At 44.0% G+C, this 15,876-nt stretch overlaps 1 protein-coding gene across 2 annotated transcripts in view; it reads left to right on the top strand.

Annotated features, from left to right (window-relative positions):
* Window positions 1-15,876, top strand: part of PAN3 (poly(A) specific ribonuclease subunit PAN3) — a 339,245-nt gene that overhangs the window by 149,464 nt on the left and 173,905 nt on the right. For both annotated transcript variants that reach the window (XM_053708481.1, XM_053708482.1), the window contains exon 10: window positions 5,790-5,948. In XM_053708481.1, coding sequence (XP_053564456.1) covers window positions 5,790-5,948 — 159 coding nt within the window. The remainder of the gene's footprint in view (window positions 1-5,789; window positions 5,949-15,876) is intronic.

The following is a 15,876-nucleotide window of genomic DNA, read 5'->3' as shown; positions in this document are numbered from 1 at the left end:
GTTTAAAAACTTACTTGGAAGCTGTCCGTTTAGCTCTGTTGAAAAGGCAGCTGGAAAGCCCACTGCAAGTGGGAAATAAGACCCTCCCCCCCTCCCCCTTCTTTTGCATATGAAAAGACCCTTTACACAAACAGGAGCAAGCTGGAGAAGGTAGCTGGCAGTATTCACATAAAACTTAGGAGCTTGGTAAGGAGTCTGAAAATCAGAGCAATGTTATTTAAAAATAAGCAAAACTATACATTTTTTAAAAAAAACAAACTTTATGGGCTATATAAATAGATCATTTACAAAACATTTATGCAAAGAAAAAAATGAGTGTATAATGTCCCTTTAAGAAAGATGTTTCAACATACAGGATATTTCTTTCAACCGGCAGTGGCTGTTGCTGCAGGTGCTGGAGCGACTACCTACTGGTGCGACTCCTTATCTGAGTTAATCAAGGTGGAGGGTCACCTCAACGTAATCCAGGAAATAATTAAGGCCTTAAGGGTGGCTAATTCGCGGAAGTCCTGGTCTGCGGACATGACTTCAAAGTCAAGACTTCTTTCCCTCCCATTTAAGGGAAAGATTCTATTTGGTCCAGGCCTGGACTCCATTATCTACACGGTTACAGGAGGCAAAGGTGCCTTTTTACTGCAGGATATGAATAACAAACCTAAAGGACAAGGTCCTAATTTTTGTTTCTTTCGTTCGGATAAATCCCAATGTCAGCAGCCCTCCGCAAAGCCAGAGCAATCCAAGGGGACTTGGAAGCCGGCTCAGTCCTGGAATAAGTCCAAGGAAAATAAGAAGCCTGCCGAGACAAAGTCGGCATGAAGGGGCAGATTCCTCTTGTCAAACCTGTCTTCAAGGCCAGAAAAACTAGAAGCCTTTCTGGGGTGCGTGAGGGATCTCTCCTCCCTGGGAGTCATTGTACCGGTACCTCTTGCAGAAAGAGGTCTGGGATACTACTCAAACATTTTTGTGGTACCAAAAGGAGGGAACTTTCCACCCGATTCTGGAACTAAAGTGTTAAAACAAATTCCTAGCTGTCCCCCCTTTTTTGAAGATGAAGACAATGAGGTCCATCCTTCCCTTAGTTCAGGAAGGACAGTTCATGACCACAATAGAGCTGAACGATGCTTACCTTCACGTTTCTATACTCAAGGAACACTTCAAGTTCCTAAGGTTTGCGTTCCTGGACCAGCACTTCCAGTTTATTGCACTTCTGTTTGGTCTTGCTACTGCTCTAAGAGTTTTTACGAAGGTTCTAGGGGCTCTGCTTGCTTTGGCCAGAACCAGAGGTATAGCAGTAGCGCCATACTTGAAAGATATTCTGGTTCAAGCACCATCCTGTCGTCTGGTTAGAAGACCATTCGAAAGCTCTTCTATTTCTTCTTCAATCTCGTGGATGGAAGATAAACTTAGAAGAGTTCTCTTGTTCCCAGTACCAGGGTGGAATTCCTGGATACAATAATAGACTCCATATCCATGAGGATATTCCTTATAGACCAGAGACATTACAAGCTAACTTCCGCTTGTCTTGCCCTCCAGACCTCCTTAAGGCCCTTTGTGACTCGGTGTATGGAGGTGATTGGTCTCATGGTGTCCAGCATGGACATCATTCCTTTTGCCAGATTCCATCTCAGACCTCTACTGCTGTGCATGCTGAGACAGTGGAACGACGATCATTCGGATCTGTCTCAACAGATTTCTCTGGACAACTGGTCGAGAGAATTGCTCTCTTGGTGGCTCTTTCCAGATCACCTGTCCCAAGGGACATCCTTCTTGAGACCATCCTGGGAGTTTGTGACTACGGACGCAAGTCTATCAGGATAGGGAGCTGTTTGGGGTGCCAGGATGGCTCAGGGCCTGTGGACTTGAGAGGAATCTCTCCTACCGATCAACATTTTGGAACTTCGAGTGATCTTCAATGCTCTAAAGGCTTGGCCTCTTCTGGGTTTGTCCCAGTTTATCAGATTCCAATCAGAAAACATAACCTTGGTGGCTTACATAAACCATCAGGGAGGAACAAAGAACTCCCTAGCAATGAGGGAAGTATCTCGGATTCTGGAATGGGCGGAGGCCCACAACTGCTCGCTGTCAGCGATCCACATTCCGGGTGTGGACAACTGGGAAGCGGATTTCCCCTGCAGACAATCCTTTCATCCGGGGGAATGGTCTCTCCATCCTGAGGTGTTTGCGGAGATTTGCGACAGATGGGGGACGCCGGAGATGGCCGGAGTGGCCCGCATCAAGCTGGAGCAAGCATCAGTGATACTGATTGTTCCATCGTGGCAGCGAAGGATGTGGTTTGCGGACCTGATGGGGATGTCCTCATCTCCTCCATGGAGGTTACATTGTTGCTGGGATCTGCTGGAACAGGGTCCCTTTGTTCATCAAAATCTAGATTTTCTGAGGCTGACTGCATGGAGATTGAACGCTTAGTCTTAGCTAAGAGAGGTTTCTGTGAGAGGGTCATTGACGCTCTCATTCAGGCTCGTAAGCCTGTTACTTATCGCATCTACCATAAGTTGTGGAGAGCTTACTTGTTCTGGTGTAAAGAGCGGGGTTTCGGCTGGCATAAGGTCAAGGCTGCCAGGATTCTTTCCTTTCTTCAGGAGGGTCTGGAGAAGGGCCTTTTTGCCAGTTCCCTGCGGGGACAGATTTCGGCCCTTTCTGTTTTGCTGCACAAGAGACTCGCTGAGCTCCCTGACGTGCAATCCTTTATTAAAGCTCTGATCAGGATCAGACCTGTGTTTAGATTGAACGCTCCTCCTTGGAGTTGGAATCTTGTTAAGTTTTTGCAACTGGTTTCGTTTGAGCCTATGCATTCGGTTGACTTTAAATTGTTGTCCTGGAAGGTTCTTTTTCTATTGGCTATTGCGTTGGCACACAGATAAGGCTGTCCTTGGGTTTTCTTCCTAAGGTGGTGTCTGATCGCAATATCAATCAGAAGATTGTGGTTCCTTCCTTGTGTCCTAATCCTTCTTCTTCAAAGGAACGTTTACTTCATAATCTGGATGTTGTTCAAGCTTTGAAGTTTTACCTTCAGGCTACTAAGGATTTTAGACAAACTTCGTCCTTGTTTGTTATCTACTCTGGGAAGCGTAAGGATCTGAATGCCCCTTCAACTACCTTATCTTTTTGGTTTAGGAGTGGTATATGCTTAGCTTACGAGTCAGCGGGACTTAGACCTCCTCAGAGGATTGCGGTGGCTTCCTCTTGGGCCTTTAAGAACCAGGCCCCTGGATTAGATTTGTAAGGCAGCTACCTGGTCCTCCTTACATACTTTTTCAAAATTCTACAAATTTAACTTTTTTGATTTGGCTGAAGCAGCTTTTGGGAGTAAGGTTTTACAGGCTGTTGTGCCCTCAAATTAGGGTCTGCTTTTTCTTTACCCCTCCCGTTATTAAGTGTTCTCTAGAGCTTGGGTATAGTTTTCCCAACAGTAAGGAATGATGCCGTGGACTCTCCTCGTATTGACAAGGTAAACATAAATTATGCTTACCTGATAATTTAATTTCCTTCTGTATGAGGAGAGTCCACAGCCCCTGCTCGTAAACTCCAATGGGCGGACCAAAATTTGTTTCTCTTCTGGCACCATTTATACCCTGATGTTTCTTCTACTTTTCCTTGTTCCCTTGGCAGAATGACTGGGATATGAGGGAAGTAGGGGGATTATTTAAACCTTTGGCTGGGTTGTCTTTTCCTTCTCCTGGTGGCCAGGTTCAGTATTCCCTCAAGTAAGGAATAATGCCGTGGCTCTCCTCATACAAAAGGAAATGAAATTATCAGGTAAGCATAATTTGTTTTGTTTTTTTGTGAATCCAAGGGCTACTCTTGGAGTGGGTCAGGATTCCTAGGATTTTGTCCTTTCTCCAGAAAGGCCTGGAGTAGTCAGTCAGTACTCTGAAGGGTCATATTTCTGCCTTATCTTTTTTTGTTACTCAAGCGTCTGGTGGATGTGGTTGATGTGCAAGATTTTGTCAGGCCCTGGTCTGTATCAGGGCTGTGTTTTTTAGTTTATTGCTCCTCCTAGGAGCCTTAACCTTGTTCTTCAGGTTTTGCACCAGTCTCCGTTTTGAGTCTTTGCATTCCATAGATTCTATTTTTTTTTTATCTTGGACAGGTTTGTTTCTTTTTACTATCTCTTCTGCTCGGAGAGTTTCAGAACTCTCGGCTTGCAGTGTGATTCGCCTTATCTTACATGCAGATAAGGCGGTTCTTCGTACAAAGTTGGGTTTTCTTCCTAAAAGTGGTTTCAGATAGTAATATTGATCAGGAATTTGTTGTTACTACTTTGTCCTAATCCTTCTCATAAGGAACGTTTGTTGCACAATTTGGATGTTGTGCGTGTTCTAAATTTATATCTACAGGCGACTAAGGATTTTCTCTTTGTCCTGTTTGGTTTTCTAGAATATGTAAAGATCTGAAAGCAACTGTTACTTCTCTTTCTTTCTGGCTGTGAAGTATGTTTCTTTTGGAAGAAAAGTTTCTTTTTGAAGGTGGTGCCTTCTGTTTATGTCTACCTGTCTTGTTCTCCCTCCCTAGTCATCTGTGTCCTCTAGCTTGTGTATTGGTCCCCAACAGTAATTAATGACGACGTTGTGGACTCACCATATCTTAGGAAAGAGAACAAAATTTATGCTTACCTGATAAATTTATTTCCAGATATGGTGATTCCACGTCCCCACCCTTTTTATTAAGACAGTCATTTTTGACTAAACGTCAGGCACCTCTACACCTTTGTATTATTCCTTTTTCCATTTACCTTCAATCGAATGACTGGGGTTTGTGGGAAGGGAAGTGATACTTAACAGCTTTGCTGTGGTGCTCTTTGCCACCTCCTGCTGGCCAGGAGTGATATTCCCAACAGTAATTGATGACGTTGTGGACTCTCCATATCCAGAAATAAATACATTTATCAGGTAAGCATACATTTCGTTTTATAGGCTTTTATAGGTTTTATATCCCTTTTAAGTCTCTTTCAGGAGGCATGGTTTGGAAATGTTTCAGATTCTTGGGCTCTGGATATAATTTCTGAAGGTTTCAGGGTAAGACCTCCCAGAGGCTTTTCTTCAGTCAGATCTGGAATCTAGTGAACTGCTTGTGCAATGCTGTCCCCTACAGATTTGCGGCCAATCGGTCGCTAGCATGAGGTGTCAATCAGCCCGATCGTATCGGATCGGGCGGATTGCAGACTGCAGCCTCAGAGGCAGCGGACCAGTTATGGAGCAGCGGTCTTTAGACCACTGCTTCATAACTGCTTTTTCCTGCAAGCTTGAAGGTTGCGCATAAACAGGGGCATCAAGCTACATTTGGAGTTTGATAATTTTGCCACATTTTGTCTTCTTAGGTGTACCCCTTCCTATCTAGATCTTTGAGAAACTTACTTTGAAACTGGGGAAGGAGACTGCGATCTTCTCCCATATTGCTGGCTGAGGCAGAATTCTCTGTAAAGTTACTAATTGCATGATGATGTCTCAAATATTTGAAGAATATGAGGAGTTTAAAGATTTGAGAATTTGCTTTATCATAAGTTTGATGGATTATAAAACTGCCTTCCCACACTGTACCCTTTCCTATATCCATGTGCTGCAGACTAGATATTTTATCACTATATTTATTGTATCACTTTTTGGGGAATATAATAAAATGTATAATAAGTTTATTGCATAAAATCTTCTCTAAAATATTATATTATAGACAGTTGCAATATAATACTGTATATGCATACAATGAAGTATGCTCTAATAATTTGAATATGTGAGCCTTTGAGTTATTACTTATTTCTAAACATTTGACAGTACCAGCAGAAGTTGATAGCTACCACAGCCTCTTTCCACTGGAACCACTGCCACCTCCCAATCGAATCCACAAATCAAGCAACTTTGGATATGTAACATCTTGTTACAAAGCTGTAAATAGCAAAGATGATCTGCCATACTGTTTGCGAAGAGTTCATGGTAAGAAAATATTCCATTATAATCTTTTCTGTCTCTATTAGAAAAAATGCACGCATTTTTAATGTTCTAATTTTTATTTTGTGAGCTTAACATTAAAGGGATATGAAACCCAAACATTTTCTTTTGTGATACAGTTTTCTCCAACATAGGTGTGTCCGGTCCACGGCGTCATCCTTACTTGTGGGATATTCTCTTCCCCAACAGGAAATGGCAAAGAGCCCAGCAAAGCTGGTCACATGATCCCTCCTAGGCTCCGCCTACCCCAGTCATTCTCTTTGCCGTTGTACAGGCAACATCTCCACGGAGATGGCTTAGAGTTTTTTAGTGTTTAACTGTAGTTTTTATTATTCAATCAAGAGTTTGTTATTTTGAAATAGTGCTGGTATGTACTATTTACTCAGAAACAGAAAAGTGATGAAGATTTCTGTTTGTATGAGGAAAATGATTTTAGCAACCGTCACTAAAATCCATGGCTGTTCCACACAGGACTGTTGAGAGCAATTAACTTCAGTTGGGGGAACAGTGAGCAGTCTCTTGCTGCTTGAGGTATGACACATTCTAACAAGACGATGTAATGCTGGAAGCTGTCATTTTCCCTATGGGATCCGGTAAGCCATGTTTATTACGATCGTAAATAAGGGCTTCACAAGGGCTTATTAAGACTGTAGACTTTTTCTGGGCTAAATCGATTCATTATTAAACACATATTTAGCCTTGAGGAATCATTTTATCTGGGTATTTTGATATAATAATATCGGCAGGCACTGTTTTAGACACCTTATTCTTTAGGGGCTTTCCCAAAGCATAGGCAGAGCCTCATTTTCGCGCCGGTGTTGCGCACTTGTTTTTGAGAGGCATGGCATGCAGTCGCATGTGAGAGGAGCTCTGATACTTAGAAAAGACTTTCTGAAGGCGTCATTTGGTATCGTATTCCCCTTTGGGCTTGGTTGGGTCTCAGCAAAGCAGATACCAGGGACTGTAAAGGGGTTAAAGTTCAAAACGGCTCCGGTTCCGTTATTTTAAGGGTTAAAGCTTCCAAATTGGGTGTGCAATACTTTTAAGGCTTTAAGACACTGTGGTGAAAATTTGGTGAATTTTGAACAATTCCTTCATGTTTTTTCGCAATTGCAGTAATAAAGTGTGTTCAGTTTAAAATTTAAAGTGACAGTAACGGTTTTATTTTAAAACGTTTTTTGTACTTTGTTATCAAGTTTATGCCTGTTTAACATGTCTGAACTACCAGATAGACTGTGTTCTGAATGTGGGGAAGCCAGAATTCCTATTCATTTAAATAAATGTGATTTATGTGACAATGACAATGATGCCCAAGATGATTCCTCAAGTGAGGGGAGTAAGCATGGTACTGCATCATTCCCTCCTTCGTCTACACGAGTCTTGCCCACTCAGGAGGCCCCTAGTACATCTAGCGCGCCAATACTCCTTACTATGCAACAATTAACGGCTGTAATGGATAATTCTGTCAAAAACATTTTAGCCAAAATGAACACTTATCAGCGTAAGCGCGACTGCTCTGTTTTAGATACTGAAGAGCATGACGACGCTGATAATAATATTTCTGAAGGGCCCCTAACCCAGTCTGATGGGGCCAGGGAGGTTTTGTCTGAGGGAGAAATTACTGATTCAGGGAACATTTCTCAACAAGCTGAACCTGATGTGATTACATTTAAATTTAAGTTGGAACATCTCCGCATTCTGCTTAAGGAGGTATTATCCACTCTGGATGATTGTGACAAGTTGGTCATCCCAGAGAAACTATGTAAAATGGACAAGTTCCTAGAGGTGCCGGGGCTCCCAGAAGCTTTTCCTATACCCAAGCGGGTGGCGGACATTGTTAATAAAGAATGGGAAAGGCCCGGTATTCCTTTCGTCCCTCCCCCCATATTTAAAAAATTGTTTCCTATGGTCGACCCCAGAAAGGACTTATGGCAGACAGTCCCCAAGGTCGAGGGAGCGGTTTCCACTTTAAACAAACGCACCACTATACCCATAGAGGATAGTTGTGCTTTCAAAGATCCTATGGATAAAAAATTAGAAGGTTTGCTTAAAAAGATGTTTGTTCAGCAGGGTTACCTTCTACAACCAATTTCATGCATTGTCCCTGTCGCTACAGCCGCATGTTTCTGGTTCGATGAGCTGATAAAGGCGGTCGATAGTGATTCTCCTCCTTATGAGGAGATTATGGACAGAATCAATGCTCTCAAATTGGCTAATTCTTTCACCCTAGACGCCACTTTGCAATTGGCTAGGTTAGCGGCTAAGAATTCTGGGTTTGCTATTGTGGCGCGCAGAGCGCTTTGGTTGAAATCTTGGTCGGCTGATGCGTCTTCCAAGAACAAGCTACTTAACATTCCTTTCAAGGGGAAAACGCTGTTTGGCCCTGACTTGAAAGAGATTATCTCTGATATCACTGGGGGTAAGGGCCACGCCCTTCCTCAGGATCGGCCTTTCAAGGCAAAAAATAAACCTAATTTTCGTCCCTTTCGTAGAAACGGACCAGCCCAAAGTGCTACGTCCTCTAAGCAAGAGGGTAATACTTCTCAAGCCAAGCCAGCTTGGAGACCAATGCAAGGCTGGAACAAGGGAAAGCAGGGAAAGCAGGCCAAGAAACCTGCCACTGCTACCAAGACAGCATGAAATGTTGGCCCCCGATCCGGGACCGGATCTGGTGGGGGGCAGACTCTCTCTCTTCGCTCAGGCTTGGGCAAGAGATGTTCTGGATCCTTGGGCGCTAGAAATAGTCTCCCAAGGTTATCTTCTGGAATTCAAGGGACTTCCCCCAAGGGGGAGGTTCCACAGGTCTCAGTTGTCTTCAGACCACAAAAAAAAAAGAAGGAACGTTCAGACCAATCTTAGATCTCAAGATCTTAAACAAGTTTCTCAAGGTTCCTTCGTTCAAGATGGAAACCATTCGAACTATTCTTCCTTCCATCCAGGAAGGTCAATTCATGACCACGGTGGATTTAAAGGATGCGTATCTACATATTCCTATCCACAAGGAACATCATCGGTTCCTAAGGTTCGCATTCCTGGACAAGCATTACCAGTTCGTGGCGCTTCCTTTCGGATTAGCCACTGCTCCAAGGATTTTCACAAAGGTACTAGGGTCCCTTCTAGCTGTGCTAAGACCAAGGGGCATTGCTGTAGTACCTTACTTGGACGACATTCTGATTCAAGCGTCGTCCCTTCCTCAAGCAAAGGCTCACACGGACATTGTCCTGGCCTTTCTCAGATCTCACGGATGGAAAGTGAACGTGGAAAAGAGTTCTCTATCTCCGTCAACAAGGGTTCCCTTCTTGGGAACAATAATAGACTCCTTAGAAATGAGGATTTTTCTGACAGAGGCCAGAAAAACAAAACTTCTAGACTCTTGTCGGATACTTCATTCCGTTCCTCTTCCTTCCATAGCTCAGTGCATGGAAGTGATCGGGTTGATGGTAGCGGCAATGGACATAGTTCCTTTTGCGCGCATTCATCTAAGACCATTACAACTGTGCATGCTCAGTCAGTGGAATGGGGACTATACAGACTTGTCTCCGAAGATACAAGTAAATCAGAGGACCAGAGACTCACTCCGTTGGTGGCTGTCCCTGGACAACCTGTCACAAGGGATGACATTCCGCAGACCAGAGTGGGTCATTGTCACGACCGACGCCAGTCTGATGGGCTGGGGCGCGGTCTGGGGATCCCTGAAAGCTCAGGGTCTTTGGTCTCGGGAAGAATCTCTTCTACCGATAAATATTCTGGAACTGAGAGCGATATTCAATGCTCTCAAGGCTTGGCCTCAGCTAGCGAGGGCCAAGTTCATACGGTTTCAATCAGACAACATGACAACTGTTGCGTACATCAACCATCAGGGGGGAACAAGGAGTTCCCTAGCGATGGAAGAAGTGACCAAAATCATTCTATGGGCGGAGTCTCACTCCTGCCACCTGTCTGCTATCCACATCCCAGGAGTGGAAAATTGGGAAGCGGATTTTCTGAGTCGTCAGACATTACATCCGGGGGAGTGGGAACTCCATCCGGAAATCTTTGCCCAAGTCACTCAGCTGTGGGGCATTCCAGACATGGATCTGATGGCCTCTCGTCAGAACTTCAAAGTTCCTTGCTACGGGTCCAGATCCAGGGATCCCAAGGCGGCTCTAGTGGATGCACTAGTAGCACCTTGGACCTTCAAACTAGCTTATGTGTTCCCGCCGTTTCCTCTCATCCCCAGGCTGGTAGCCAGGATCAATCAGGAGAGGGCGTCGGTGATCTTGATAGCTCCTGCGTGGCCACGCAGGACTTGGTATGCAGATCTGGTGAATATGTCATCGGCTCCACCTTGGAAGCTACCTTTGAGACGAGACCTGCTTGTTCAGGGTCCGTTCGAACATCCGAATCTGGTTTCACTCCAGCTGACTGCTTGGAGATTGAACGCTTGATCTTATCGAAGCGAGGGTTCTCAGATTCTGTTATCGATACTCTTGTTCAGGCCAGAAAGCCTGTAACTAGAAAGATTTACCACAAAATTTGGAAAAAATATATCTGTTGGTGTGAATCTAAAGGATTCCCTTGGGACAAGGTTATGATTCCTAAGATTTTATCCTTCCTTCAAGAAGGATTGGAAAAAGGATTATCTGCAAGTTCCCTGAAGGGACAGATTTCTGCCTTGTCTGTGTTACTTCACAAAAAGCTGGCAGCTGTGCCAGATGTTCAAGCTTTTGTTCAGGCTCTGGTTAGAATTAAGCCTGTTTACAAACCTTTGACTCCTCCTTGGAGTCTCAATTTAGTTCTTTCAGTTCTTCAGGGGGTTCCGTTTGAACCCTTGCATTCCGTTGATATTAAGTTATTATCTTGGAAAGTTTTGTTTTTAGTTGCAATTTCTTCTGCTAGAAGAGTTTCAGAATTATCTGCTCTGCAGTGTTCTCCTCCTTATCTGGTGTTCCATGCAGATAAGGTGGTTTTACGTACTAAACCTGGTTTTCTTCCAAAAGTTGTTTCTAACAAAAACATTAACCAGGAGATTATCGTACCTTCTCTGTGTCCGAAACCAGTTTCAAAGAAGGAACGTTTGTTGCACAATTTGGATGTTGTTCGCGCTCTAAAATTCTATTTAGATGCTACAAAGGATTTTAGACAAACATCTTCCTTGTTTGTTGTTTATTCCGGTAAAAGGAGAGGTCAAAAAGCAACTTCTACCTCTCTCTCTTTTTGGATTAAAAGCATCATCAGATTGGCTTACGAGACTGCCGGACGGCAGCCTCCCGAAAGAATCACAGCTCATTCCACTAGGGCTGTGGCTTCCACATGGGCCTTCAAGAACGAGGCTTCTGTTGATCAGATATGTAGGGCAGCGACTTGGTCTTCACTGCACACTTTTACCAAATTTTACAAGTTTGATACTTTTGCTTCTTCTGAGGCTATTTTTGGGAGAAAGGTTTTGCAAGCCGTGGTGCCTTCCATTTAGGTGACCTGATTTGCTCCCTCCCTTCATCCGTGTCCTAAAGCTTTGGTATTGGTTCCCACAAGTAAGGATGACGCCGTGGACCGGACACACCTATGTTGGAGAAAACAGAATTTATGTTTACCTGATAAATTACTTTCTCCAACGGTGTGTCCGGTCCACGGCCCGCCCTGGTTTTTTTTAATCAGGTCTGATATTTTATTTTCTTTAACTACAGTCACCACGGTACCATATGGTTTCTCCTATGCAAATATTCCTCCTTAACGTCGGTCGAATGACTGGGGTAGGCGGAGCCTAGGAGGGATCATGTGACCAGCTTTGCTGGGCTCTTTGCCATTTCCTGTTGGGGAAGAGAATATCCCACAAGTAAGGATGACGCCGTGGACCGGACACACCGTTGGAGAAAGTAATTTATCAGGTAAACATAAATTCTGTTTTTAAAACATTTTTACTACTATTGTCAAATCTGCTTTGTTCCCATGGTATTCTTTATTGAATAGATGCCTAAGTAGGTTTCTGGAGAACTACATGGCATGAAATAGTACTGCCATCTAGTACTCTTGCATTTGGAAAACATTTTTGAAAATCTGCTGCCATATAGTGTTCAAACATGGGCAGGCTCCTGAGCTTACATCCCAGCTTTTCAACAAAAGATACCAAGAGATTGAAGACAAATTGATAATAGAAGTAAATTAGAAAGTTACTTAAAATGTCATTATCTATCTGAATCCTGAAAGAAAATGTCCTTCTTAATATGAGGAGAGTCCACGGCTTCATTCCTTGTGGGAATACATAACTTGGCCACCAGGAGGAGGCAAAGATACCCCAGCCAAAGGCTTAAATACCTCCCCCACTTCTCTCATATCCCAGTCATTCTTTGCCTTTCGTCACTGGAGGTTGGCAGAGAAGTGTCAGAAGATATGGAGTAGTTCCTTATGAAGGGCATCTACCCTTTGAAATGGGACTGGAGTTTTAAGTAGTCTTGTCAGCTTCTCATTGGGAGCATTGACGAAAGTTAGGGTCTGGAGATGCAGGGAGAGTCTTTCTGCGAAACCATCCAGACTCGTATTAACAGCTCCTAAGCAATCAGTGTTGACGAGTTTCACTGCCTGCTTTCATCACTCAAGTCCATGACAGGAGCGATGCTACAAGACTGTCACACTTGAGAGGCTGTGTTTCTGTTCCACAGCATAGATTCCGGTAAGATCGTTTCATTTTTTACACATATGGTAACGCTAGAAGACAGGGTCACAGTTTGGCTCTTTTTATCTGTATGGAATCAAGGGTTAATATCTTCTGAGGGGCGGTTATTGGTATTAATCTCATAATTTTTTATTTGGTTTATACCGCGTTATGTGTTATGTTTTTTGAGGCTCATAAGCTGATGTTGGAACATACAGGTTTACAGCTTGGCGCGCTTTTCCTTAGCGGAGGCGGTCCTAGGTTGCACTGCATGTGACCGGGTGTGGTCGTAGTTTCACTTTCTATTCTCTGATCGTGCTAGTTATCGGAGACAAGTGATTTACTCTGTGTGCCTGGGTCATAGGAGGTGGTGAGTGCCCCAGCCATTGGGGGTATAAAGGTGCCGTTTTATATATAATTCATTATTGTTATATTAGGACATAGCCCATAGCTATGGAGGACTCTGACATTTTAGAGGGTACTCCCTCTATACCTAAGACTAATGCCGAGGTATATCCGCCCTCTCAATTATTTTCCACTTGCCTAGAAAAAGTGATTTTCAAAAGGGTTAACATGTTTGATACCACTGAGCCTTCCACCTCTGAGGGGTCTCTGTTCCATGAGGTGCATACCCTGCTTTAATCTCTTAATACACATGCAGTTTCCCATAGCACGCCTGATCCTCCATCTGGAGGAGGCCTTTTACCTCTAGACTTCACTGCGCAGTTACAAACGGCGGTGTCTGCGGCCATTAGTGCTTTACCTCGCCCTGCTAAGTGAAAGGTCAAATATTGCTATCCTTCCCAGGGGTTGTCATCTTGTTTATTGGCTATAGCTGTAGACAGTTATCTGATGATGAAGTTCTTTTTGATACTTCAGAGTGTGAACTTTTTGGGTCTGAATCAGCTGCCTCTAAGCCTCCGATTGCAGAGGAACCAGATTTTAGATTTAGAATGGAGCACTAGCGCTTTCTTTTAAAGGAAGTTCTGGCTACCTTAGAGGTTCCAGAGGCCAAACTGCCTGAAGAACCTTTTAATTCCTAAACTGGATAGAGTTTACGAGGACAGGGTTGTTCCTCAGACCTTCCCTGTTCCTGTAAAGATGGCAAATATTATTAAGAATGAATGGGAGAGGATTGGTTCTTTCTTCACCCCTTCATCTGCCTTTAAGAAACTGTCCCCTGTCCCGGACTCTCTCCACTGTCTCCACGCTTGCAAAACGCACTACTATCCCACTGGAGGCTAGTTCGTCGTTCAAAGAGCCCATGGATAAAAAGATGTTTCAACATTCACAATATTTCTTTCAACAAGCAGCGGCAGTTGCCGCGGTTTCGGAAGCAGCTACCTACTGGTGTGACTCCTTATCGGAATTGATCGAGGTGGAAGGTCCCCTCGATATTGTTCTTGATAGAAGTAAGGCTTTAAGTGTCGCTAATTCTTTTATTTGTGATGCAAATATGCAAATTATTTGTTTAAATGCTAAAACTGCTGGGTTTTCTGTTCAGGCCCGCCGGGCTCTGTGGCTGAAGAACTGGTCTGCAGACTTGACTTCCAAGTCCAGACTCCTTTCCCTTCCATTCAAGGGTAAGATTTTGTTTGGTCCAGGCCTGGAATCCATTATTTCCCTTGTTACAGGGGGCAAGGGGGTCTTCCTACCGCAAGCTAAAAAAGAACAGATCTATGGGACAATCTAATAATTTTCGTTCTGAAAAATCCCAGCGCCTGCAATCCTCCACTAAGACCGAGCAACCTAAGACTTGGAAGCCGGCTCAGTCCTGGAATAAGTCCAAGCAGAGCAAGAAGCCTGCTGAGACTAAATCAACATGAAGGGGTCGCCCACGGTCCGTCTATGAATCAGGTAGTTGCAGACTTTCACTCTTTTCAGAAGTTTGTTTCAGGGATGTGCAGGATCCTTGGGTTCTGGAGGTTATTGTTCAGGGTTACAGAATTCTGTTCAAGTCTCTCTCACCCAAGGGCAGATTCCTTCTCTCAAATCTGTCATCAAAACCAGAAAAGAGGGATGCTTTTCTGGGGTGTGTTTGGGATCTGTTCTCCTTAGGAGTCATTGCCCCGGTTCCCATAGACTAGCAATGCTTGGGATACTACTCATACTTTTCGTGGTCCCAAAGAAGGAGGGAACTTTCTGCCCGATTCTAGACCTAAAGTGCTTAAACAAGTTTCTGAACGTCCCCTCGTTCAAGGAGGAGACTATAAGGTCTATCCTTTCCTTAGTTCAGAAGGGACAGTTCATGACCACTATATATCTGAAGAATGCTTACCTTCATGTCCCAATCCACAGGGAACACTTTCAGTTCCTTAGGTTTGCCTTCCTGGACCAGAACTTCCAGTTTATTGCTTTTTCGTTTGGCCTAGCTACTGCCTCAAGAATTTTCAGAAAGGTTCTGGGGCCTCTCTTAGCCGTGGCCAGAACCCAGGGCATTGCAGTAGCACCTTACTTGGACGATATTCTGGTACAAGCACCATCCTTTCATCTAGCAGAAAAAAATTTGGAATCCCATGGATGGAAGATAAACTTAGAAAAGAGTTCTCTTATTACAAGCAACAGGGTAGAATTCCTGTGCACTATAATGGACTCACTAGTCATGAGGATATTTCTTTCAGACCAGAGACGCTGCAAGCTTTTTTGGGCATGTCTTGCCTTCTGGACCTCCTCAAGGCCATCTGTGGCGCAGTGTATGGAGGTGATTTGTCTCATGGTGTCCAGCATGGTCATAATTCCCTTTGCCAGGTTCCGTCTTAAACAGTTACAGCTGTGCATGCTGAGACAGTGGAACGGCAATCATTCGCATCTGTCTCAACAGATCTCTCTGGACAACCAGTCGAGAATTGCTCTCTTGGTGGCTCTGTCCAGGTCACCTGTCCCGAGGGACATCCTTTTTAAGATCATCCTGGGAAATTGTGAATACAGATGCAAGTCTCTCAGGATGGGGAGCAGTTTGGGGAGCCAAGAAGGCTCAGGGCCTTTGGTCTCAGGAGGAGAGCTCTCTTCCGATCAACGTTCTGTAACTTCGAGCGTTTTCTATGATCTTAGCAGACGTAACTAAGATCCACTGGCTGTTCTCGCACATTCTGAGGAGTGAGGTAACTTCAGAAAAAGGGGAATAGCATGCAGGGCCCCCTGCAAACGAGGTATGTGCAGTAAATTATTTTTCTGGGGAATGGAATTGACTGAGAAAATACTGCTGATACCAATGTAATGTAAGTTCAGCCTTAAATGCAGTGGTAGCGACTGGTATTAGGCTGATGAGTGTGTGTACACTGA

This window comes from Bombina bombina, chromosome 3, assembly GCF_027579735.1.
Source record: "Bombina bombina isolate aBomBom1 chromosome 3, aBomBom1.pri, whole genome shotgun sequence".
NCBI lineage: Eukaryota > Metazoa > Chordata > Amphibia > Anura > Bombinatoridae > Bombina > Bombina bombina.
Note: the sequence above shows the minus strand (reverse complement) of the source record. Positions and strands in the feature narration are given on the sequence as shown.